This window comes from Peromyscus eremicus, chromosome 2 (genome assembly GCF_949786415.1).
Source record: "Peromyscus eremicus chromosome 2, PerEre_H2_v1, whole genome shotgun sequence".
Taxonomy (NCBI): Eukaryota; Metazoa; Chordata; class Mammalia; order Rodentia; family Cricetidae; genus Peromyscus; species Peromyscus eremicus.
Window position 1 is genome coordinate 34464309 of NC_081417.1, and position 27628 is coordinate 34491936.

At 46.3% G+C, this 27628-nt stretch overlaps 1 protein-coding gene across 1 annotated transcript; it reads right to left on the minus strand.

Moving 5' to 3' along the window:
• Rdh10 (retinol dehydrogenase 10) lies at nucleotides 1-26294 on the minus strand. The gene is made up of 6 exons (XM_059253988.1): nucleotides 25781-26294; nucleotides 24051-24286; nucleotides 3905-4003; nucleotides 2695-2840; nucleotides 362-493; nucleotides 1-268 (listed from the first exon to the last, which is right to left on the minus strand). Exons 1-6 carry the CDS (start codon nucleotides 26067-26069, stop codon nucleotides 145-147), a joined length of 1026 nt encoding a protein of 341 aa, XP_059109971.1. The 5' UTR covers nucleotides 26070-26294; the 3' UTR covers nucleotides 1-144.
• Nucleotides 26295-27628: the final 1334 nt, after the last annotated feature.

Below are 27628 nucleotides of genomic sequence, written 5' to 3' on the forward strand. Positions count from 1 at the left end.
GTCAGTTAATTTACATTTTATTATTTTTTAAAAAGTTGATTAGAAAAAAAGTTGACGTGGGGTTAGAATCCAGAGGCTGTCAGTACTGCTGATGTGCATGGACTGAACCACCCTGACAGAAAGGGCACTCCATACAAAGCACTCTTAGATTCCATTTTTTGCTTCATTATTGTTTGTGGCTTGTTTTCTTTGAGCAATAAAGGGATACATACACTTGTCGGCTCCTAGAAATCGATACATGCACACAACTGCTTCGAAAGGAAGGATGCTGCAAAGGAAAGGCAGAGTTAGTTAGCAAATGGCAGGCCATGCATTCCCTCAGGTCGGGGGCGGGCAGGGCAGGGCAGGGCCCCTCACTTACCTCTTCATGAAGGTCACGATGTACATGAGGCGGGGGGTGCAGATCATGGGCTGGTCGGTGAGAATGGCCTTCATGGCCTGCTTCACACAGTAATCAGGTTTCAGAGGGGGCAAAAAGGGCTCAATTTCTTTTCTGGAATTTTATATTAAAAAAGGAAATTCAGAATTAACACAATATGGAAGACTAAAAACAATACAGCAAAAGACTGTGATGTGAACTGAGGGACAAGATTTTCTGAACATTTTGTTTCCTTCATGGTATTTTTGTTTTGCCTCACATTTTCCTATTATAAACACACTTCATTTTTATCATCTAGTAAATAAATTAGGAGAAAAATAAGCAAAATAAGTTGGCTTTTCTGTAAAATGAGATTAGGTTGTTGAGATGCTTTATAAGATGCATTTCAAATCATTCTGATGCTTTCTTTGAATAGAAAGAGGAGGTACTTGTTATCACAAACATTAAACTCTATCAAGTGGTGTAGCTTTCTCTATGAGGCAGGGCTAAAACTGTGCAGAAGCAACTCTGCTGCCTTTTCTAGTATGAAACTGCCAGAGCCACACTTCATGAGGCTGGCAAAGGCCTGCCAAGCTATAGTCTAAGGACCCACGTTCATTTTAATATGGTAAATCGCATGTTAAATACTCACACAGCCACGTCTTTCTTACCACTCAATGTCTTATCACAGCTTTGGACCTCTGCACCTGCCACTCCGCTAAGTGGAAAACAGGACCCTCAGCAACAGGTTCCCATGCAGAACCAAACTCACACACCACAGGCACACAGGCACAACACAGGTATAGGCAAGGACGAGAGGCAGACCCAGAATTCAATTTCTTGTCTCTCTCTCATTTTTCTTTTTGAGCTGGGAACCAAACCCTGGCCTTGCACATGCTAAGCACATGCTCCAACACTGAGCCACATCCCAGGCCCTAGAGCTAATTTCTCAGTCTAGACTCAGCGCCAGCAGGAGACTGAAGTGACTCAAACCACTCTCCATCACTTGTTCAGCTCATTAAGGACAGTCCCCAACAAACAGGGGGACTTGCCTATTGTCCTTTGCCTTGCAAATTTACCCAAGCACAGCTCTCCATGTCAGCAAGTGTCCCTGCTCATTCATGGTTGTGTTTACTCTGCTGAAAGCCTGTCAGGTAAAACCCAATGGTTAGGTATATTAGGCATATTCCCATATGCCTCCTTCTCAGGTGTGAGAGGATTCCATTTTATTGTTAGTAGCTCTAAATAATTTCATCTTATTGTGCTGAGTCTAGCTATATACACTTGCTAGAGAAAAGAAAAAAACTTTCAAATCTGTAGCGTGACATTCAGTCTTTTTAGAAAAAAAGGCATGTTAATCCTTTGTGACGGTGACACTGTTTTATATCCAGGTCAAAGTCACATTAAGGACTTTTGTCCTGGAGCCATCATCTGCCAACACTAATAGTAGAGAAATGAAATAACTCTTAACGATGTAGCTTCTAAGAAAAATCCTGGGTATTTTACGTCCTCCCGGAAGGTGGAGAGAAGCCCATTCCTGTCTGATACTCGGAATTAATCCCAGCATGGCATCAAACCCTCACCTGTCAATCTTATACATCCACGTTACAGACCTTAACTGGAGAACTCTCTTAGCTAGGTCTCACTATGTAGCCCTGGCTGGCCTGGAATTCACCATGTAGACTAGTCTGGTCTCCAACTTGGGACAATTTTCCTGGCCCCGCCCCTCAAGAAGTGCTGTGGGATTACAGACATGTGCCACCACTCAGCTCAGGCTGATTGACTACTGACAGTTAAAGTGACTGAACATCAACTCCACACATCTTCCTAATGTTACTCTTGTATCAGTGTAACACGAATCGCTAAACGGTCTTTCAATAAAAAAATCCCAAGCCAGATATTGGGGTGAAAGCTGAAAGACAGAGAAGCAGAGCAAGCCACGGCCACCACCTCTTCCCTTACCAGCTCCTCAGCCTGAGAGGGGGCTCCAGCCGAAAGGGCCTCTAGCTGAAAGTGGTTCCTCAGCCGAAAAACCTTTAGTGCCTGTCTCATGTCTTATGCAGCTTTCTCTGCCCAGCCATCCCTTCCTGGGATTAAAGGTGTGTGCCTCCACTGCCTGGCTCTGTTTTCTCTCCTAGACTGAGTCAATCTCATGTAGTCCAGGGTGGCTTTGAACGCACAGAGATCAATCTGGAGTGCTAGGATTAAAGGTGTGTGCCACCACTGCCTGGCCTCTATCTAGTGGCTTGTTCTGTTCCCTGATCTCCAGGCAGATTTTATTAGGGTACACAATATATCAGATGCACATATCAGTAAGAAGATGGGTTTCCACTGACCTGATTCGGCAGCCTCTGAACATGCCCGTGTCTACAAGGTAAGGGCAAACCAAAGTTGTTTTAATTCCATCCTTTTCAGCAGCCTTTAGCTCATGGCTCAGAGATTCGTGAAAACCCACAACTCCAAATTTACTGGCACAGTAATCCTGAGCAAGATGAGAGAGAGAACAGAAATGCTGAGTCTGCGCACATGTTCCCAACTGATCTGCAGCTTCCTGGTCCCGTTTAGTTAGATGTTCATTACAAAAGGTTATAGGTAACGAAGCAAGAGAAGGAAGTTGTTGTCTTAAAGGACCTCTATCTGATGTGGTTCAGAAAAGAAGCAACATTTTTCAGGCAATCACAGAAACAGAAGAAGGCTTTTTGCCACATCAACCAAGTATCACGTTACTTTGGGGGAAGTCACTGCAAACAGTTCTATGAAAGCTAAAAGGCTGCAGTGAAGAAACGCAGGGAGCTTCCCTTTGAAGTGCCTGGAAACTTTACAAATGGTCTCTTGTTTAGTGAAGGAGACTGAAAAACCTGTTTGTTTACGTTAACACAAGGAGAACAAAGCCAAGTTAACTTGGGCTATAAGCTATTATGATCTAAAGTTAAAACAGCAAGAGCCACCACATCTTCTGAACTTCAACTAGAACTCAAGAGCACGTGATACAGAAATATTGACATATTTGCAAGAAGTGCTGTTTTCAATTTTCTAGGCATCTGTAAGCCAAGTCTTAGGGAACAATGTGTGCAGCTGTTTTATAATCTGAACACAGTTGAGAACGGGTTAAGAAGCCCAGTTCTACACAATTATACAGCACCTGCCCCTGGCCATAAGCACCTCATCTACTGAACGAGCAGCAGGCAGCTCACTTTTGGCAGGTGGACCAAAACAGAAAGGGAGCCTTTGACCTCACGTATCTGTTCTCCCCAGACTGCCATGTCACTCCATGGGTCCATTCTCGACCCTGTGCCTTCTACCATCCAGCAAAGCTGCTAATGGAAATGGGCTCTGTGAGCACTGGCCTGTCCCCCTCTATGCTGTGACAACTTGGTAAATTGGTCCCGGTAATTTTACGGCCGAGGAGGCCCCTCCTCCACAGCTGGTCCTGCGTTAGAGGGAAACACCGCTGGCTGACCAGAAGGTGTGGAAGCAGGTCTCTTGTGACGTGTTCACTGCAAGACAAACTGTGTGAATGAAGAAAATGCTTTGGAGCTGACAAACCTCAACTCCAGCAGTGCTGAACAGTCCCAGGGAGCTGGCGACCGTCACAATGTGGCCATGATTAATCTCCAGCATCGTCGGAAGAAAGGCCTTGGTGGTCTGAAAGAAGCAAGATGCAAGCTTTAGAATTGACAGGCCACATCTCTTCTAAAGCCCAGATCACAGAACAACCTCCAAGCTGTAAAAATTACATTTCCCAGTTCATCTGAAAACATCTTCCACCTATCACAAAGAGACGCTCCTTTAAGTGTCTGGCTAACTTAGCACCTTATCATTGCCCTGCTAGGACTATTATAAGCTGTGATCCACAAAGCTATAACCCAAGAGCTTTGGGGGCTGACATCCAGAGATGAAAAGAAAGTCATTAGGAGAAGGCTCTTTATCACCTTTCAAGTGATAGCGATCTGCTAATCTGAACCACTCCTGGGTCAGAAGCCTTCTCATGCTCATGCCCTGGTTCAGCTGTGTTCTGGTCTATGCGCAACTGCCTGCCTACCCACAAGCAGGTGCCCCATACTGTTGGTTTCCTCACGACAATGTTTCCAAGGTGACAGACCCATGAATGAAGAGCCATCCTAGTACTCAGTGACAGTACCCAAGGTTTACAGTCAAAGTAGATTAGCAGGAGGTGAGGTATTTTAGAACATAAGCATTGGTAAAGTACAGACCCATTTTAGTGGAAAATAGTGTCATGATGTGAATGCTGCACTGATGGGACACTGTAGCACTGAAGGCTCACTGTCCGCTGCGGGGCACCTGCAGGGTCTCTCCCACAAAGGTAGACGTCCACCCACTCAGGGTAGCAGATAATAGAGCAGGCCCACAACAAGGTGGCAAAATCAGAGGGGGCATGCGCTTCTTACTAAACTACTGTCTCCTGTCTCCAAGACACAGGCTGTATTTAAACAAAAAGATCCTTCGAATTACTTAAGATGATCTATAAACCATCCCACCAGGCTCCCAACAGTTTTATAACCTGCTTCTTAAAAGAAAGCAGCGAAGAGCAATCTGTCCACGGTTGAGTTATGGTCTACCGCCAGCACCAGTCCCCATGATTTATGAACTTAAAAGACAAAACACTGCACAGCCTCCTTGGAGAAGAGCTGCGTTCCATTTCAGACACTCTCCTGCTAAGGTATCAGGCTCTGAGCATGCATTTCTAGTGTTTGGATAACTCATGTGGACAAGATCAAGAACAGTAGTCCATTAATTTTGAAGCTTTCCATGCTCCAATTCATAGAAGCGTTGCCAGATGAATCTTCACCAAGTGTCTCAGGGTCTTGCCCAGACTGTCTCCTGGATCGTCACATAGTACCCCATCCCCCAAACCACATCCCGTTTGTTTGGGTTCCTTTGAAACCCATACCAAGCTGACTTTTATCTGCCCTCATTCCTGTCCTATATAAACCAAAGTGTAATATTAATTACTCATTTACCTAGTTTTTAGATGATTTTCAAATGCTCCTTATCACTAAAATCTCCAATAATATCTTCACTAATTTTTAAAATCCCTATAATTCTTTAAGGTATCTTGGTCTTTGTGTATCTGATATGAGAGATTGAACCCAAAGCATTATGTAGCACCCATGCCACTCAAAATACAGCCCCGGGTCATGCTATTTAATATCATTCTAGACCAACTTGACTTTATCTACATTTCTTAAAGTTGTATAGTGTGTATCATTCACCCTAAGAGATTATTATATATTTTACATTATATGTTTTCATTCTGCTTGCTTTACACTTGTCTGGCTGTCCCAGACAAGCTCAGAGACATAGATCCATCAGTCTTAAAATACGGGGGCAGAATCCCTCTCACACCACATGGGGCCAGCACACTGTTGCTGTCAGGAACACCAACGTTTTGGTTCTATTGTGTTTCTTTGTAGCAGTAAACAGGAGCAGGGCAAATATATACTAATAATTACCTTGGTCAACCTGATACCACAAAAGAGCTGGGGCTCCAGGCCATTTAAAGGCTCGACTTTAGGCTCTATAACTTATATGTGATTGTTATAGCATAGAACTGAAATGTAATTTACAGAGGAGCATATACACTCCAAACTAAAGCAGAAAATATATCCTTAAGTATGAAGTCTTAAGAGTATCTACATCTTCTAAATGTCTAGTTAAGATTAGCTAAAGGCCTAAAGCTTATATTTTAGCTTTGCTCATTTAAAAACTGTGTAGGTGTAACTGTTTTCTGTATGCACATGTATGGGGTTAAGGTGCACACGGGTGCATGCAGAGGCCAGAAAACTTGTGTGTACGTACGTATGTGTGCGTGTAAGCGGGAGTTAAGGTGCACACGGGTGCATGCAGAGGCCAGAGGGCAACATCAGGAATCCTCCTCTATTGCTTTCCCACCTTGGATTTTGAGACAGGGTCTCTCACTGTCAGAAAGCTTACCGATTGGCTGGACAGGCTGAGTGGTGAATGCCAGGGATTCATCTGTGTCCCCGCAAGCTGTAGCAGGCTTGGATTTATACCACCATACTTGGACTCTTTGTGGGTACTGGGGATCCAAGTCAAGTTCTTACGCTTGTACAGCAAGCACCTTATCAATTGAGCATTGCCCCAGCTCCAGGAGAATGTATTCTTAATGCTCATCTGAGGTCCTTCCTAGGGACTTATGAGCCAACCTATAAACTCACTGTAAGCTGAAAGGGCATTTCCGATACCAAATCTACTGAACACTCCAGCTTATCCTGGCCCACTCCAAGTGTGCTCAGACCACTTGTGTAAGTCTATAGCTGAGCACAAGCACAGACCGACTGCAGCATCTAATGCTAGCCCGGGGAAAGATAAAAATTCAAGGCACAAATCCTTCTGAGCATATTACCATTTCAAATCATCACAAAGTCAAAGGAGCCCAAGTCAAACCATTCTGAGTTGGAGGGATCGTCTATATTAAGTTTGCCTAGTGTTGAAAGACAGGGATAAATTTAGTGCCTTTTAACTTTTTTGTTTTAAAAGTTCTTAATGTAGGTAAGTACAAGGACTTGACATTACATGCTAAGAAACTGCACAGTCTAAAATGCCAGTAAGATCTTGGTCTTCTTGCTTAGATGACTGTGTTCGGCAACTGCTGACTGAAAACCCATACACCAGCGTAGGTGAGATCCTGATGAGGGCCAGGCTTTCTGAGCTAGATCCTGTCTACAGGTGTTAAGCGACTAACCCAGATCCCCAGCACAGAACAAAGGCAGGTGACAAGTTCCCAAGTAGACTTCAACTGCAATTTGTTGCAGAGTCCTGAAACTGATTAAGGTCCCCTCCTCCCTCCAGGAAGGAGTCTGGTGATATCAGCGTAGCCACTTGACAGGTATTCCCTCAACATCCACTATCTGCAGGTACCATGTAATGATCTGGCCAAGCAGTAGTTAGTAAGCCAAGAGCTGGTGTCCCAATCCTGCACTCCTGTCTTGGAGCAGAATTCTGTACTCACCTGTGCATCAAATCTAAGTCAGTTTGAGTCCACCTTTCACAGAGACAGATGGTACACAGTGTCAAAACAATGTGCTTTGGATCTAATTTTGCTCTGGTGTCCCTGGACCATCTCACTCACCGGCAATGTCATCTGGAAAGCGAAGCTACTTTGTGTTTAAGACAGGGGGCAGAAACAAAACAATCCAAACATGGCCATATAATTAGTCTTTATGTGTGCACTACCAACACTGCTGGAGAGAATGAGTGGCTAGTATATGGTATACGGAGGGGTCTTTTGTTCAGTTATGAACCGCTTTTTAGTCTTAGTTTTTAAAGTAACGGTGGTCAATATTCCATTTGAAGCACATGACTTCTTTGCCCATACAGAGGCACAAACCTCTGTATGAAGGAAATGGAACGTGCCTTTGTGTATTTGACATTTTAAGACAAAGGTCCATATTTTTATTTAGAAAGTGTCCAATTGGAGGTGAAGCTATAAGGCACTACACTCCTAATGATACCCATTATAATTTGCTGTTGACACTAGGAGGTAAAGCCATCTGAGGCCACACAGTCAGCCTGCAGGTTTCCCGCCTTACCCTTTGCTAAGCAGTGACAAGCCTGAGGTAACTGGTGCCCACATCAGGATCTCTCCAGTGTCCCTGAAGCCTGTGCCCCCGGCCCCGCTGAAGTCAAGAACATGTCACTGCGCACTGAGGCTATTATTTACTGCCCTGCTGCCTGAATGAATATGGGCAACTACAGCTTGCCGCAAGCACACTCGCCTGAGGTATGAGGTACGCTATTAAATAAACTTTGCCTCTTACTTTGTTAGAAAAATACTGCAAATGGGTGACTAGGAAATATGGCATTCTCAGGAATTTTCTAGAGCAAGCCGACTAGTTTTCCTTTCTGACTCTTCTTGCCCTCAACAGTCGGCTAGATGACATCTGAGATAGCATAGAGTATTCCGTCCTTGACACAGCTTGACAGCACAAAGAAATCTGGCACTTGGCAATGAATTATTAATGTGCACAAATATTGTAGCATGTGTGAGGTGGAGACCAGCAAAAGGTGAAGTGCTAGTTGCCATGACACCAGTCAGTTCAAGCTAAGGTTCACGATCGTCACCTCTGTCTCAAAGAGTCATTAGAAGAACACACAGGGCAAATCTGAGCCTCACACCTAAGTGACTTCAGGTAGGAACTCCAGCATGGGTGGCATGTGTGATCTGAAAGGGGAATCGGGAAGTGCACTGACCACCAAGCCTGTGTTAAGTCAACTGGAGAGACCAGAATCTAGACAGGATCTTCAGGCCAGGGGGCTGGTTGGGCTCGTTAGCTGATGCCCACAGTGGTTGGTAAGGTTTCCTAGGTCCTGACTTAAATTCAGACAACTGTACTCTGCTTTATCTTGTTCACAGGTCTAAGAAACAGAGGAAGAAATCTACTGTTTCACCTGAAAAGCCACAATTGGTCACAACGCCAATAACTCTAATTTGAAACAAGGGGGTTCAGTGCACTTACAGTTGGAAAGGACCTAGGCCTGTTTAGTGTTTGTGCCCTCCCCGCCGTTTGTAAAAACGAAAACTCTTCAACAACTGACTCAGGCTGTAAAGTGTGAAGAGAGGGCTTCGATAATCTGTGATTAAATTTATTCCAAGTCTCCAACACCTCAATCCGAGGGCAGCGAAGGGACAATGGTGGGATTAGAAAGGAAAAGAAGGAGAAAGTGGCATTCCATGTTACTATCTGCACAGTTCCTCGGGGTCCCGCTTCAAGCTCTGGGCACTCTGGAAGGGACTGCAGGGTCACATTTACACTCTGAGCAGGGCTTTCCTAACAGAGAGGCGAGTGGCTGCAGAGGGACACTGCATGCTGCAGCCTGAGGAGTCTTTGAAAGCTACGTTTACACCAAATTAACTTCCAACAGCCCGCTGTCCAGATTGCTCTGGGTGCCCTTAATGATAGACTGGGCAGCATGGGGCCTGCAGTGTCAGAACCAGTCAGGTTCAACAAAGGATGTGGAGCATGTGGGACCCGGGAAAGTAACTTCAGAGATGTGCAGAGGCACCGTGGAGGTGCAGGGGAGACACGCAGAACGTGTTTCACTGATCTGAGCTATTTCAGGTTCACAGACACTAAGGGGAAAATTAATTACTCTCAACAGAAAAAAAAAGGTTTCACACTACATTTTTATACATTTGCCAGACCATTCTATGAACAATTTCAGAAAAGCTATCTTAAAAAAATATTTCAGAGTATTGTCTCTCAGTTGAATATTCAAAGATGAGTAGAGGCTCATTGCCAAACAGGATCATGAATTATATTACAGTGGGAAATGGATTAACAGCTCTGACATACATAGTTAAGGGTTTTCATATCTCCAAATGACAGCATGATATACAAGTTAGGGAAGGAAAAAATAAAGAGGAAGAAGAGGAGCAGGAGGAGCAGGAGAAAGAGGAGCAGCAGGAGGAAGAGGAGGAGGAGGAGGAGGAAGAATACCACTAAGAATCCACTGAGCAAATATTTCACACATGGGAATGTTATGTCCCCTCAGTAGCAAATATCTTTCCTTATATTTTGCTCAGTCTACCTGTGTTGCTACCAGAGTCTTTATCGGGCTCACAAAACAACATTCTGCTTATTTACAAGACCATCACGGAACCTGGTGGCACTCCTCTGTGAGGCCTGTCACTGCTCCTGGAAAACTGATTCAACAGTGAAAACTTTTTGTATATGTGTATCTGTGTGGGTGCGTGCGTGTGCGTGTGTGTGCGTGTGTGTGTGTGTGTGTGCGCCTGCCAGAGATAGGAGTCATTCCTTAGTAGCCATCTACCTTTTTTCCCCTTTTGGATAAGGCCCCTCACCGGGACCTGGGACTCAAGGTTAAGGCTATACTGGTCAGCCAGTGAGCTTCAGGGATCTACCTGTCTCCATCTTCCCAGTGCTGGGATGACAAACGGACACCACACCTGGCCTGTTTTATGTGCATGGTGGGCATTAACCTTGGGTCCTTCAAAGCACTTTACCAACTGAGCCGTCTCCCCAGCCCCTGGAGAAAACTTTTTAAGGCACTACAAATAGAGCTAATTGTTTAGGAAGATTAATAGGATCAATCACTAATATGCTCAAAGCGTACACACGCTGACACGTTACTCTATGTAAGGAATAAATGGCTAAATACCTTGAATTTTACAGATCTGAAGATATCACTTTGGCCATAGACAAGTGCTATTTAGTTAAAGCAACATTTATTACAAATATACTTTTAGCTGAGAGATAAGGTATATTTGCTGGGAATGTACTGATGGATTCTCTCAGATGCAGCTGACAGATCCTGCTGTTCATGGAGCTGCCCAAGAGCCTGTGCTCCTTGTCCCAGCTGGGACATTTGCAGAGGCAGAAAGGTCTCTGAACACTTGTGCAACAGAGCCCCAAGGCAGTGGAGCCTGGAACTCCTATCCTCTTAGCCTTAACACCACTTAATTTCCATTAAATTGAGACACGACATTTGTTTTAAATGCGGGGTTGGGGGTTGAAGAATGTCACGAGAGTCACATTTGTATTGGAGCTGCACTTCCTGGCCTTTAAGACACTTGTGACCGTGAAGCTATAGGAAATGGTTTAAAGCTGAACAGCATCAGCAGTTAATACTTGACACATATGCACAAGAAGACTCCTACAGTTGCCCTGCAACCAAGAAGCTAATAAAAGCTCAGCTTTTCAAATGAACACCTAGATGATGACACCATTAGTTATTCAGCAAAAATAAATGCTTCATTAACTTGTCTTCCCACTGTTAAAGACGGGATGAATGTAGCCCAGGGCAGGAGCTATGATTCCAACATTCCCTTACCGTGCAGGGCCTGCTGTACAGAGAGATCAGGAAGGAGGTGACAAGACCATCCGCTGGGAAAGTACACTGGTCTTCGGAACCCAGAAGTCACAAGTTCGGACTGCCAGTTACTTAACCTTCCTCTCCCTGGCTTGAAAGAACTCATTTGTGATACCAAAGGAGACCTCCAGGATTTATGGTTTACAGTCACAATTCTCCTTCGTCCCTCAGCACCGAGCACTCACACAGGTCCACACTGCACCATTCCTTCCCTAAGCTTCTCGTAAATGACTCAATAGGGAATCAGCTCTATTACTGCAGCTGCCAGCATCTGGTGATCAGTAAAACATCGACTCATTAAATATTTATTTGTTGTTGTGGCTGCACCTCTTCACATAGCATCCATACCTTTTATCTATTAAAAAGGACAATCTGTCTGCGAGAAACACTTGTCATTTTTTTCTGTTTTACTTGAGTCTGTGGCAGTTCCATGTGTTAAAAGAAACAATGACCATGGGTTTTGAAATGCTACTTCTCCTCTGCTCCCGCTGCTCCCTAGATGATCAAAGGAGAGGTCCAGGGCGGTCAAGCTCGGGCCCCTCACCTATTTAATAACTCGTATGGAATAATGAAAATAGCTCAGAAAATTGCAGCCCTATCACCTGAGGAGTGGCAGGCTGTTGCCAAACCCCATGTCTCATACTTGTACCCCTTCCCAGAAACCGTAATTAAGACAGAGCCTCTGAAGGGCAGACACTGTGGTTGTGCACTAGTGACCAGGAACCCCATCCAGAAGGCACAAGCACACCCACGCCAGCTCAGCCGCTGCTTGTAGCAGGATGTCTCTGCCCTGTTCCAAAGGCCCCATGACCATCAGCCCTTGTAATTCACAAGTATAAATAGTTCAAATTCCTCTCTGCTTTCTAATGTGCTTACAAGACTTTAAAAAGACTTCTTTATTCAACGTGGGGTAAGTGTAATCAAGGGGTTAACTCCTGAAAAATGTACGCTACCTGTGCTGAGTTAGGTGCGGCTTAAAAGCACAAAGATAAAACACTTGCGACTCTTAAGGAACTTTTGGAATTACAGAAACCACCTTTTCCTATAAAACAGTGGTTCTCAAATCCTGCCATACATCAGAACTACCTGGGAAGTTCTTCTCTTGATGTCCAGGCCACATACCACCAGCTATCCCAGAATTCCCTAGGGGCAAACCAGGCCCAGTATTTTCCCCAGGTGCCTGTGGTAAGTAGCAACATGGGATCTGGTGCTTCAGCAGAACGTCACAGACTCAGGACCACCGGGAAGTTTGGTGTCTTGGGGGCACCTCAGGATGCTGATGCAGCACGCCTCTCCTCTTCACCCGATGCCAATTCCACCAAGCCGACAGGAAAAAAATGTCTCCAAAGGTTGCCCATGCCCCATGAAGGCAAAGCTGCCTCTTAAAAGCCATTCTCTAAGGAACACGGCCACCAGTAAAACAAGTTCTATATACAACCAGAAAGATTTTTTCTTAAGGTTAGGAATATATTCTGTTCTGAAAAAAAAAAAAAACCTACAAATTTTTGTGCTCAATATCCCATCACGTTTAGTTTCTATAGCTTTACACTACTACTTTACAACTAAGAAATCTCTTTGGGAAGGGCAATAATGTTGAGGATACATCTGGGAATTGAACAATATTAAAGGGCGCGCGTGTGCATGTGTTATGCTGGAGTTCCATGCCATGCACACTAGGCGTGCACACTAAGTGTTTTACTACTGAGCTTCCTCCCTCAACAAGAACGACACTACAAGGTAACAGGAAGGTTGCAGTAGTCACATTAGTCAGCTCCAGCTAACCTACCCCAAATGCTACTATTCAATTGTGAACTCTGAATGAGAAAATGTCCTTTTGAGCACAGCAAGTATATGTGACACCCGCCCCCCCTTCGGTCAGTCAACAATCCTGAACGGTCCCAAGGTGCCAGGGCCCTGGGCTGGGCGCTGGGGCTCAAGCAGAGCAGCACGGATGATAGCCCTGCCCTCCAGCCGGCAAACCACAGCCACAGCTCAGTTCAGTTCTAAGCAGGAAGAACACAGCTCTTCATTTGCTGCCACTCAGCTTACAGCAGAGGGCAACAGTGACTTGGAGAGACAAGGGAACAAGGACACCCTAGACTTGCCCTTTCGTACCCTAGATCTGAACCTAAATTAAAAAAATAAACCTAGCTGGGTGTGGTGGTATTTTTCTGGAATCCTAGCACTGAAAGGCTGAGACTGGAATACACTGAATTCCAGGCTAACTTAGGCCATATAGCAAGACTTTGCCTGGAAAATAGGTAATAAATGACTCAGGTGGGTAGTTTCAATAGAGAAACGGTTTGCTGTGTAAGTGGGAAGACCCAGACAGAGACTGAGACAGACACAGATTGTTTTCTGTTTAAAGAAAGAAATCTTGAGGAGGGTGGGCTCCATCCAGTGTTCCACAGGCCATTTGCCTAGTTTAACAGGCTGGTTAGCTTAAGAAAAAAGGAAGGAGGGGGTTGAGAAAGCCGGGAGATTAGAATGAAGAGCCTTTCCTCTTCAGACAGTCGCAACTGCCTAGTCAGATGCAGATTCTCAGAGGGCAGGCTGGGACTGCCTGCCCTTTGGACTCCAGTGCTGCCACTGCTCTGGATCTCCTTCTAGTTAACCAGCAAGGCAGGGCACCTGCTCTGTCCAGCACTGGGCCACCATTTAAAGGGCCCCAGTGCCTTGTATGGAGAGATGACGGAGGGGTCCACGGTATGTCTCTTTGCCTTGGATCATTTTCTGCACTAGCATGCTCCTATTTCCACTAGAACAAGGTCTCAAAGATCCAACAGAGTTCCAAATCCACAGATGCTCTGAAGGTGGGGCCATTGAGACAGTGGCCCTCCCACTCCCTAGCTTTCTTTGGAGCAAGTCAAGCCCAGCTTCCATGCTCTGATGGGCCTGTGAGAAACCCACCTAGGAAGAGATTACCTCTGTACAAGTCAGGTGCCTCGGCAATAGTCAGCTGGTGGAAACTCCAGGATTTTGAAAATCTACGATTAAGGTTTTTAAGGAGAAGCCTTACAGAGCGATGTGAATTCTGATCTCGTAAGATACTTATGTAACAGAATTAAGGTTTTTGCATTTTCCAGGAGCTAAGCAAACAAAATCAACCCACTGTGACTGAAATCTTGCACCACGCACTTACAGGGCCTTGCTCATCTGTCCATGTAGAAGAGGCCTTCTCATGAGCCATCCTTTCAGGTCCAGTTAGCAATGCTGACATAAACCAGGAAGGAAGCTAGGTGAGCAAGGATGGAACCACATGACTCTCCAAGATCTTGGCCGCCTCCAATATAGACATGGGAAATCACAGAAAGGGCACAGAAAAGCCTGGAGCTGGACTTTGGTAATAAAATTCTAGTGTGACATTGATTCTTCAATCTAGAATTTTACATGCATGTCTAATTTATAGAGCAAACTTTCTGGGGATATTAGCTAGGGTTAATAAGTTATTGCTAAACTTACCATGCTAATAAAAAATCACATTTGAAGATTCTTACATTATACCAGAGGGCAAAAACTGTAAGTGAGTCACAGGAAAATCTACTGTACAAGAGCTTTGAACAAGTACTTTACACGTTCTAACTTGGAGCTTTCGGCTGAGGGTCTGGGTTCTAGCGCCCGCCTGCCTGCCTGCCTGCCTGCCTGCCTGCCTGCCTTGTAGGAGACCTTGAGACTGCTGCTCTGCCCACCACTGAAAGGATAATGGCCCTACTTAACTCAGGCTTGCTGCAAGCTTGCTCAAATGAAAGCTGCTTCGTGTTGATGAAGACTCTGCCAGTGTATTCAAATGCCACAGGGAAAGGACAGTGAATGGATGCAGGCTTGTGAAGCGTCTATTTGCAGGCTGTGTGGGGTGAGTGCTGTCTATTTTCGGCTGGGTTGCTTCTTTCTTTCCTCAGGCTCCTGCAGCTCCTGGTTCTTACTATGTAGAGCTGCCAGTCCTCCCTGCCCTCCGCACAGCACCAGCCCGGACTCTGGGTTAAAACCCCGGTTGTCAGCACCAGAGGAAGCCTGTGCCTCACACTGCTGAACAGTTGTTTCACACGCCTGGCCCCTTTCTTCCAGAATCCCAGAGGATGCTGGGAAACAGAAGAAACACTTCACAGTAACACCTCTCTTCTAATTCTTTTCTTCAGTCCTTTTGGATTGAGGGCTGAAAACAACTGTTTTAAATGTGAACCAAAATACTTGAATACAGGTTAAAAATACCTTACTACAAGTCTGTGCAGAAGTATTTAAAAGAACTGATCACACCAATTACCCTTTATGTTTCTTTCCCAAGAGACCTTAGAAGCGTCCCATTTAAAAACCCTTGAGAAATCAGTAGGGGGCAGTATGCTAATTACAATTTGCAGGTGGGAAAATTGAGGCTTTGAATTTTAAGTTTCACTTGTCCTCAAAATACCCATGTGTTTACGTAACTTACATTACAAATATTTTCCCAGTTACACTGATTTGGGAAGTGTTATTTTGAGCCTCGTTGCTTAGAATAACACTAAGAAACCAAACCTCGTTAATATTCAAAAGCTCCAGCACTAAGGTATTTGAAGGAAAAGCAATAAATCCTCATTTTGTGCAAGCAGCAAAAGCATCTGCATGAGCTTGGAAAGCTTCACAGACCAAGGAACGTTTGGTTTTCAAATGTGAGTCTGTTCTATGTGTCTTGTCATTGTAAGGGGCTGGTGTGGCAGCACTCACGGTCCCCCAGTAATGGCCCTCACTTGTTAAACATTCTAGCTGCATTTGTTGACACTTCTGTGATTTCCAAAGGAGATTCCTTTTCTCCCTGTTCACTTAATTTTAGGTTCCAAGCATTTAGGAAAATGGGCCCCGACAGGTGTGCACTTGAGTTTTAAGAGAATTGATAAATACAATGAAAATGAAAGAAGGAATTCATGAACAGTCCACACTTAGGAAGCACATTCCTGTGGGTGAAAGCCTTCTTGAAAGTGGGGATGTGGAAGCCTGCACAAACCCAGAGATCCAGGTCACTGAAACTGGTCGGCCAGGTATGCCACGGGAAGTGTGACTAAATCTTGAGGCCATGCTCTGCCAGCCAGGGTTAAGTCACAATAGAGGGGCATTTTCTGATGCTTCCTTCTTACTTTATATTTTCAGAGAAAAAAGTCCAAGCTCCCATTCCTTGAGTTATTTGCTAATTATGCTTGGGGGGTGGTGGGGGGAGGGGCAGGGGACGGACTCAGTGAAAGGAGCTTCCGGATGGCAGACAGAAGTCAGAAGGCAAGGCGCTCTGAATAGTTAACATACTGCACTACCCTCTGAGATAAGGAATCACTAATTAATCCAAACAAGATTAACACATTTTAGACTGAGTTTGGGAATTAGAGGCTCAAACACTGGATTTAACTCATTCAAGTGAGGCAGGCGGAGATCCCTATTCCTGGTGACTGTTAAGACGTTCTCTCTCTCTCTCTCTCTCTTTTTTTTTTTTTGCCATACTCTAAAGATTAACAACAAAGGGTCCTTTCTCCTAGGGAAAATCTAGTTATGTTTTATGTTTGTAGGAAATAAGATATAAATCTGCCCTGCCATGACACCCCCTAGTGGAACTTTAGCAAAGTACAGTTTGGGGGTCCAAAAACATCTTGGGTACAGGTTGTTTCCCTAATCCAAAATGCCTGGAACCAGAAGGGTTTAGATTTTTTCCATATTTACATATGCTAAATGTGATGTCCTGGGGGTGGAACTCAAGTCTAAACACAAATTTTATTTATGTTTCTCATATATATTTAGCCCAAAGGTAATTTTATATCCATATTTTGCTTCTGTTTTGACCTTATCATATGGTTATTGTGGAACTTTCATGTTTCTGATCAAGCGTTGTTCTTGTTTCTGGACTTCCAGTGAAACAGACTTTCTCAAGGCCAGCGGCCATGTGTACCATAGTCACCTGCCTCCTGCTTATCACTGAACAGAACAAAAACAAGTAAATAAACGAAGCATGGCCTCTGCAAATTCACCCACAAAGCAGGATCTGAGGAAAGGCAAGCCGGCCGTTTGCCTCCACTCAAGAGGCTCCCTTTTAGTTTCTGAAAGAACTGAGGGAGAAATTTAGGTGACTCTGCTATTATTTATATCCCTTATCCCAAGAAAAGCCTTAAATAAAAGGGACTCCTACTTAAAACTCTTCTAATTCTCAAGTAAGATTATTAAAGTGCTGCCGGTAATTTTCTGACTGTCAGAAAATTAATTCACTAAGGTCACAGAATCAACCCACTGGAATTTGCAAAGATCTTGAATGGCTCACAAACAACTGGACCACAAACAAATTTAAGGGGAAAGAATAAAGCGAGAGACTGTGGGCGGCTGTATGTTTAACTGTGGCGTTTGTGGCTCCTCCCGCTCCCCAGGAACAGTCCTGTGAATGGGTACAGACTGTGCTGAGGGCACTCTCCATTCAGCCTTTCTGAAAAAGCCACTCAGTGTGAGCATCAGCATGGGCTAAAGAGTGCCCCACTCTACACGTCTTCTAGATTAATTTCCACTCGGGCAGATAATGAAGAAAGTCCTGGGTAGAGAAACTCCTAGGCACAGAGAATAAATACCAACTTTGCTTCAAGGAATGGAGATAAACAGCACGAGTCACGTGGGATCAAACAACAAGGGGCCATTCCTTGAACGGAGAATTTGGGGACTGTCAATCAGGGCCTTCATCTTAAAGACACTACTTGGTGTTGTTTCTCTTTCACAGGTGTGACGTGCATCTGTCTGTCTCTCTGAGACATGGAGTCACTCTGCAGCCCAGACTGCATCGAATTCACGACATTCCTGCCTCAGCCTCCTAAAATTTGGGATTACAGGCATAAGCCACCATATTTGACATTTTTTGAAAAACACGATTTGACTTTTGTTGTCTCCCAATAAAACAAATTCTTCTCAAGCGGCAGAAGCACTTCAGTGAAGCATGGCTACCCAGGGCTCTCAGGACAGTGAGGCATCGAGGCCAGCTGAGGCTGAGAGAGTACCAGGGGACAGAACAGGTGCTGAACTGGGAAGACAGATGATAATCAGTTTTGGACCGTTCAAGACACCACGCTAATGGCCTTCGACTTCCCACTGTAAGCAAGAGGGTCACACAAGGCTTTCAGTGGCATATTTCAAACTCAACACTGTTTAGATAACCTGGGTTGGGCAGCAAATCGACACAGGGAAGAAGTCTGGAGGCTCTTTAGAGTCCAGGTGAGAGGTGACAGGGGCATGAGGATGAGGTGGAGATTTGTCCAGCGAGGACTTGGTGGCTCATGGGTGAGCACAGGCTAGACAAGTGCTGTCAAGCTTGGTGACTTAGCCAGGAGAAAGGAGGAAAGAGGGAGTTAGCTTAGTATCCTCACAGGAACACGGGGCCAGCCAAGAGAGAGTAGCATGAGCTTGCTAATGGCCAAGAAATCAGTTAGGCAACTGAGACTGATCACCCAGTTAGATAGACACACAGTGAGAACGGGTGTGAGCACATAACGCCAAGGAGCCAGTATTTTAAGGGTGGAGAGAGAGCTAAGAGGTGAAGGAAGGGAGCAGGTGCCTACACCTTTGCATGGCAAGGAGGTGATGAAGGCCATATTCTGCGAGAACACAGGCTTCCCTTAGTATCAGGCAATGAGGGAGCACTGCTAATTCATTGTCCAGACAGCTGAGAAGTGAAGGAACTGGCCACCCAGCAGTGTTTCCTAAATAAGTCTGATAAGCAGGCACAGATCACACTGTATTAAAGATGGGGCTGAGCTTTTGATACGAGATAGCATCTTGTTCCCAGCTTACACCAGTAACGAAAAGTACATTTTATCATGTTGTAAAATCTGACTTTTAGGAGCAAAAGATTCGGGCCCAGCATATATCAAACATAGAAATTCAAAATACAATATGCATATGATCTCTTTCTGTGTACAAAGTACAGTCGTACATGCCTCCAGGCAGTGGCCAATCTAAAGAGATGTTTCGTCAGTTTCCAACTACCCCAAGAACCTGACAAAGTATGCCAACTTGGACCTTGGCTCAGACACTGTTTTGATTTCTTGTGCTCTCACACAGTTACGCATAGGACACGGACTGGGTAACAGAAGCCAGTTCTGGCATAAGTAGGTTACAAACTCCACATTTTCAGCAGTTACTCTAAAACAGGAAAGTGATATTCTATAAAAGATTTAGTTTTATAATATTATAGTATGAAGGAGAAAGCATTAGACAAATAATTTTATGAGTACTTTAGAAAACAACAACAACTTTTAAATTCTAAGCCTAAGAGAGCTTAAGCCAAACTAGATTTCTCCAGTCAGGGAATACAGGAACACAGCATAGAAGATTAAAAGGCAGTAAATCACGTAAGAACTCAAACATTCATTACCAGAGACCATTCTGGAGACATTAGGTACAGCGGTAGCACACTAATGTCGCTAAGTGCCGCCTTACTCTGCTCTAGCTGGTGGGCTTTTACTTTTCTTGGATGGATTTTAACTAAATACACTTTAGACGTTTGGATATAGATAAATGCTGAATTCAGTAATTAGTATTTTAAAACTGTGAAACCTTTTAAGTTAAGTGGTCTATTAATTAACTACCAATTATCTTGTCTGACTACCATATCAATAGAAGTAAATTACTGACTAGGGATCTGACAGATTTAGTCCTTTACCATGGAGAATTTCTTCTGCACATAAAAGGCCTGGGGTTGAATACCTCTGCTTTCCTCTTTTGGGTAATCAGGAGATCAGTTTGCCATTTTGATAAAGGCCAAACAGAACTCCTTGGTTAAAAAGGACCTACAGATAAACTCTGGCTCAGAAACAAACTAACACTCTACTCCTCTCCACAAAAAAATAGTAAGTGAAGCTGAGTTAATTATTTTGGGGAAACGTGAGACTGCAGTCACTGTGTGGGGAGGCCAGGCTAGTATGATACTTGGTGGAATGGAGCGTGTTTCCAAGTTCTTGCCTCTCACTGAGACAGCATTTGTGTGAAGGACTTCGATGCCAGCATGCACTGTGGTCTTATTCCACAGCAGACAAGGCTGACTAAAGCCTCCCCCCACATCATTCATTTCCTGACTGGAGACCAAGAGAAGGCCCCTGGAAGATCTGCTGGGACAGACCAACTCTGCAGGCTGGTGTCATGGCTGACGGAGGGCTGTGCCGGACATGAGAGCTAATGGAAAAGCCTTCCTGCCTGCAGGAGTGTGCGTGGCTCAGCAGGCAGGAAGCGGCAGCAATGCAGGCTCTCTTCTTGAGTCACAGGGACAATGAATGATGGCCGCCATGGCTTCAAGGTGTGTTTGATTCACACCGCTACACTAACAGCTGTCTTCTCAAAAGCCCGAGCCTTACACCCAGGACTGGGCTTAGCACACTAAGGAAAAAAGAGTACAGAGGTGGGGCAGGGGAATGAAAAATGAGGGTAGGAAACAAAAGGAGATACAGACAAGGAATGGAAGGCAGCTCTGATTTGAAGTCGATAGCTTGAGTTAGTCCAGAATGATGTTTCCCCTTTCAGAACCCACAGCATGGACCCATGTGCGTGCTCTCTGAATAGGTTACCTTCTAAATATTTAAGCAGAGCCCGCTACATATGATCAAATATTTATTAACTAAGTTAGAATACAGTTCCAGGTGTGTGGGGGTGTGTGTGGGGGGGGTCAGGTATAACAAACTACCACCAGACAATCTGTCATCAACTTTGTTATGTAAGGCACAATGGAGACAAAGTTATTTCAAAAAGCACTTACTATGCACCAAAGGACAAAATGACAATATATACCACAAAAAGTTAGCGGAAAGGGAAAAAAAACAAAAAAAGTTTTACATAATTCATTTAACTGCAGCTTCACTGGAAAAAAAGGGATGAGGCTGGGGGGGGGGGGGTGTAGCTCGGGTAAAGTGCTCATCTAGCATGTGCAGAGCCCAGAAAACAGGGTGTTGAAAGAGGCAATGCTAAGGCTCCTTCCAGCTCCCAAATCCCAGGTACCGGTGAAGGCGGGGTGGGAGGGAAGCTCACACCACCATCTTGAAATAGACCTTAAGAGGAGGAGGGCAGGACGGAGTGCTGGCCAGTAAGAGCAGTGGGTGGAGCTTGCAGGGCACCACCAAGCTGCAAGTCCCACGTTAGGCTAGCTCAGCCTACGTGAACAAGACCTGAACTCTGAGTCAGGGTCAACACACAACTTGTTAGTCTATGAAAACAGACACTGACGGCTACTTAAGAGTCTGGCTCAAGATGATCTGTCCAAACAGCTGAATGTACTCTTCGCTCAGCGGATCTACAATTTTAACTGGATGGGGCAACTTCTTTTCCCTGCCCAGGCATAGTCAAAAGACACACTGGTTATTTTCTTCTGAAACAAGAATGGTAGAAGCCAAGGCAATACATCTTGGAAAAGCCACCACTAACATTTTCGACTAAGGAAACCAGAAGGGAAGCTGAGTTCCAGTGGTGCTCAGCAATACTATTTCAACCCCCACAGCAACCACCGTAAAGATGAAAAGCAGCCTTCTTTTATGTTTCAGTTGCTAACTTTCAGCTTCTCCAAAGGTTTGTGAAGTCTTGGCAAGAAGTCAGAAATTCCAACACTAAAATGAATTTTCTGACTCAATATTGAAAATAAATTCTTCAGTTTAGATGCTTAGAGGAAAAACAGCTGGAGAATTCAGGAGCCTCCCATAGTTTAATACAAAGTGATGTCATTACCAACCAGGCTTCCAAGAACTCCCTAAACTGTGTGGTTAAGCAACTTCCCCAAGCTCAGTGAGGAGGGTAGGAGGGGTGCAGCTCACCCTTGGCACATGAATTTGGGTTTGGGGGAAGAGTTGGTGTGATTTCTTCCTTAGGTTAGAAAGAAGCCAGATGCTGTACTAGATCAGTCTGCACCCTTTCACAGGAGGCTGTGGACTGTCTTTTTAACAATGAATCAACACTTATTTCATATCTGAAGAAGATATGCTGCTGTTCTGTGGTCCGTACTTAACTGAAGGCTGTGCGGTTTCTTTAAAGACCTGGATATATTTAAAATTTTATAGTTAGCAAAACGATTATGCAGAGAATAGTCAAGAAGGTGAAACTTGAGGGAGCTTGGTGAAGGTTAAAGTTTACAGTTAGGAAATCTTGCATCACCTCAAAGGTTATTGAGGGGAAAAAAAAATCAGTGTCTGGTTAATATTAATCTCCCAATGGATGTGCATGTTTTCAAGGCGGACAAGGTAACTGAAATCAACTGGAATCTCTGTGGCAGTTCAAATACAGAGATTTCAAATACGGACACTCTACTCTTCCGGCAATTTCTTTTCTAATCAAATGCTGATCTTATTTTACTTTGTTTGTTTTGGAGTTAGGGTCTTGCTATGCAGCCCTGGATGGCCTGAAACTCACTATGTTATTAGACCAGGCTAACCTTGAACTCATAGAGATCCATCTACCTCTGTCTCCCAGGTGCTGAGGTTAAAGGTGTGTGAGGCTACGCCTGGCCTGGGGTGTTTTTTTTTTTACGCAGAATTATAAACACACAGGATTCTTGACAAATTAACCTGCCAAGTCCACTCAGTTGGCCTTTACTCACCCATGTCAGTGCTGTGACACTCGATGCCTGCTCTTCCAGCAGCAACGTCTTGTCTGTTTTGCACACCTATGTACATATACATGTGTGTGCTCAATCCCCCAAACACTACACGGTGATCTCCTCACTCATTTAAAATGCAGCAACGAGTGAGCTCAGCTTATTCATATCTTAGTTTCCAGAAGCTTGGAAATAAATTATATAAAGCTCACGTTTCCAAATAAAACATTAGGATAAGCTTCATCCAGGACCAGAGAAGAGCCTTGATACTGGACAAGCAATACCTGAACACTTCGGAAGCCAGATTAAGTTTTTAAGCAGTTGCTAAAAAATTAATGAGGTTTAATGTGACCTATTTAGGAGAAACGGCTCTTTGTTGAGTTCTATTAGAAGACATCTCTGCCTGGGGGTGGTGGTGGTGGTAAAATCCTATCTCCTTGCCCTTTCTTCCTTCTCCCTTAGTGCAGGGGTATAGCCCACAGCCCTGCACATGCTCCATTAGCACTCTACCACTGAGCTCCCTCTTAATTCTCCTCACCTCTCTTTACTGGATTATTTCTGTCTACATAAGGGAAATACAAAGAAAAAAACTATAAAACGGATCAACACAGCATGCACAGAATTAGAGGAGAAAGTGTCTCATCTACCTTTATTGACAATTCAGCTAAAAAGTAGGGAACAGAAGACCCCTCGCTCTCTCTGGCTGCTGCAGGATTGTTTGAATCCCTGGCTCACCAAGCCTCATAAATCCCCTTCCCCTCTCCGTGGTCCTTTCAAGGTGACTCCTCATCTTGAGGCACCGGATAAGCTGACACAATCCTGAGAAGTCCACCATCTGAACAATGTGCATGGCCCAATGGATGTTAAGTAGCTGCTAGGGTGGCCTGGCCACTCCCAGTGAACCACAGATGCTGATCTCAGAATTTCTGGCACTTTCTAAAATGTGGCTGAGCAGTAGTTTGGAAGCCTAACCCGACTTTACGAATTCATAAGAACCAGGGTTTTATAAACTCAACAGAAGCTAAATAAACAAAGCCAGGACTTATCCTCCCTCTTGTTATTTTTACAGCAATCTTTCAAACTAGTTCACCAGTCAAGTTCTACCTTCTTGAGGAATACCGAAGGGGAGCAGCTTAAACTAGCCACAGACACCCGTGAGAGGTGGAGGAGTCAGTGGCTTTCACATTGGCACACGAGAGTCTTTCTCTCCCCGCCTTCTCACTGAGGACCCAGGAATAAAAAAACAAAGACATTTATATTTACCCAGAAGTGTGCGTGGCAGTTGACCATCATGGTTCTCTCAATGAGCTCATCCGGACATTCCAGAAGGTGATGTCCAGAAACCACACCGGCATTATTGACCAGGACTGAGACCTCACCGACCTCCTTACGGACCCTTTCAGCTGTCAGGTAGACATTCTCCCTTTTGCCCACGTCACAAGTGTAGGTAAAAACCTGCAAGTTACATGGGGGCAGGATTTCCTCCTCACCATTCCCAGCTGTCAGCCGAAGTCCAGATGAGGGGAGAATGGAAGAGAGAAGGGGTACAAAAAGTGAGCCACATGGCAGGCAGTAGGACAAAAATCATACAAAGCCAAAACACTACAGTGAGCTTCAAATTTCTAACACTGTAATGCTTGCCAATAATTCAGCTTACAGCTGCCTTCCTCCCCTGAAAGTCTTTGGGAATTACAGCAATTTACTGGACAACCTTGCTTAGGGGAAAGTCATGTAATTGTGGCAAGTCCAATACAAGTAGACCACATGGGATCAACTTGCTGGAGCTAGACACCTGCAAAGCACTGATCTCAGCCCAGAGAATAACACACATTACACATTCCTGTTTTCAGATGGGGGTGGGGAGGAGGAAGCCAGTGGCTAGAGAGCTCAAAACAGAAAGTCACTCCAAGGCTCACAAATCCAAATTGTAAGCAAAAATCGGAACTCATTCAAAGCCAAGAAATGAATGAGAAGTTTCTCATGAAAGAATAGAGGTCACTGGTTTGTCTTGAAACCGATTCCCCTAAGAATTAATCTCACAGATGGAGTTTGGAAGTTAATATGCAAGTTTACCACATTGGAGTTCAAACAATATAAAATCAAAATCCCTTTCCTAAAAATGAATATTGCTTTCTCTTAGGTTTGGGCAGGGAGCACAAATGCTCAAATTTGTTGTCTCCACGCAAGCTTTGAAAACGTAACATTTTGAACCTCACATAAAAAACACAGGTTCTGGTAAGTTTGGTATCAAATGACAGGCATGCCGGACAGTAGAGTCCAAGGCAATCCAGCCACCATCAAATTTCCTAGACCGGTATCTAGAGCTGATCATGATCTCCATTTAGGCTTACATTTTTTTTTTTTCAGATGCTAACTAGTCGTTAAGCACATAAGATGATGCAGATTGGGGTACCCCAAAACCACGAAAGAAGTTTACAAAAGATCAGAAATCACTGAAGTCTTTTTCTCAGGAGGAAGGGACTCGCTCTCGGTTAGGGTTGGTAACTACAGCATTTACTTAAGGATGGGGAAACAATGTAATAATTTCCCGGAGTTAAAGTTATAGTGAAACCATCCAAAGAGCTCCAGCCTAAGCTGCTCAGACCTCACAGAAACAGATAACTGCTTCAGTCCATCGTGGGAACAACTTCCCAAAGACATTTTAGCTTCCCATCATGCCACATGCAAGTTAGACTGGGAGATTGCCTTCGGATCTAAACCCGTGGTGGTAGCAAGGTCCAGTACTCGCGGAGTTTAGGAAACCCCAGCGTGGTGCCTAAGAAACAGGCTCTCCTACATGACTGGGGTTAACGCACTTCCAGTCCGATAACACGGAAAATCGTGCTCTCTCATCAAGGGGGCAAATTCCACTCGCCTTCCAGAAGACCAGCGGGGTGTTCTTTTCCTGGAGAGCCGGGCTGCCCATGACAGGGGTGTGTGGAGACCCTGCCGGGTTGGGGGAGGTTTGACCCAACAATGCACGGGCACTTTACCTTGCAGAGCAGCGGCGTCGGCCGCCTCCAGGTCCCGGTAGATGTGACGAACCATGCCTGCGGTCTCCTCGTTGCTCTGCGTGTTGATGTCCCAGAGAACCAGCAGCGCCCGGCGCCGGGCAAACTCCAGAGCAAAGAGGCGGCCCAGGCCGCTGCCCGCGCCGGTGATGAGGCACACCTGGCCGGCCACGCTCTTCTCCTTGGGCCGCACGAGCCAGCGCGCCGCGGCCAGCACGAACGCCCACAGCACTTTGAAAGTGACCACGAAGAACTCCACCACGATGTTCATCGCGACGCCCCGGGTCCCGCACGAGCCCAGCACCGTGACCACCTCACTCTCCCCGAGCCAGACAACCCAGCTCCTGGCCCCGGGAGCGCTTGTCACCGCGATCGGGACGCGAAGGCTGCACCCCGAGTCTGTCCGTCCCCGAACTGCCGCGGGGCTGAAGTGCGCGCGGGGCCAGTCCCGCCCGGGCTCGGCGGTGGCCACGGGCTGTGCCTGCCGCCCGGCTCGGCGCCTCCTGCTGGCGGCCGCTTGCTTGCCCCGTATCGCCCGGCCCGTCCGGTCCCGCTGCAGCGGCGGTGACAGCCACGAGTTAGGCGACGCGCGCTGCCCTCATGGCCAAGCCGCCGCCGCCGCCGCCGCCGCCCGATCGTCCCCTGCGCCGCTGCAGCGGCTCCCTCTGCTCCCAGGGCAGGGGTGCGCCGTGCGGGTGGCTCGGGTCGCGGGAGTTGTCAACTTGACTCAAGTTGCGGGAGGGTGCGGTGCGGGCAGCGCCGGGAAGGGGCGACTCGTGGGGCGCACGCGAGGGCTGCCAACCGCTCGAGCTGCCAGCGCGGCTCGGGTCCCCTGCCCTGCACTCGCGCCGCTGTCACTCGGGCACCGGGCTCCGCAGCGTAAGCTACGCCCGCGAGTCGGAGCGCTCTCAGCCGGCTCTGAGCTCGCTCCACACACGGCGCTATATAACCCACCACCGGGAAGCGCCGGCCGCCGCAGTGGCATCGGCCCTCCCTCCGCTCGGCCCTCCCAGTCCCCGGGCGCACCCCGCCCCCGGCCCAGCTCCCCCGCCTCCCACCCTCCGCCCGCTGGCCGCCCCACCGAGCAGGGCAAGCCCCTCTCCCACGACCGTGGCCGAAGCCTCCCGCCCTCGTCGCGTCTCTCTTGGCGGCTCACGCCCCCTGCCGTGGGTCGCCGCGGCTGGCTCCTGCCGGGTCCCGCGGTCGCCAGCGCACCCCCCATCCTCCTCGGACCGTCCGGTCATCGCTCTTTGCCGGTCTCGGCACTTTTCGCCAGCCGAGGGACTGTGGACTCCGCGGCCTGCGATCAGGCGCTGCGGAAGACAGCCCCGCTGGCGGGCGAAACAAGGACCTCGGCAGCGCGGCCGAGGTGGGGGCTGCGGGGCTGCGCGGCCACGGGCGGCAGAGGAGCCCGCGGAGGTGGCCGACAGTGACTTCGTAGCTCAGCCAGCCGCTGGGGACGTGAACCCCTAGACTCCAGAGAGCCTAACGGGAATCAACGCCGCGAAGGCTGCCCAGAAGCCGGGTCAACGTCGCCCTCCAGCCCGGTGGGCTGGGGAGTGATGCATGCTGGGACTTGTAGTTCACATCCATGGACGTGGCTTTTGGGTCCAACGATTCCGCGGAGCCTGAGCTTAACGTTGTCAACGCAACCTGGGGGAATGAAGCCCCGAGCTGACAAGGTGTCAGCGTTGTGCTCATTAAAAAAAATGTTTTCAGTGCTTTTGTTTTCCCGTGAGGTTTACTCTGAAGTTAATTGGCAGTGACTAAGTCAGACTGTTGTTAATTTTGCGCCTGCAAAGTGAGCTCTCAATTCTAGATTCTTTTCTG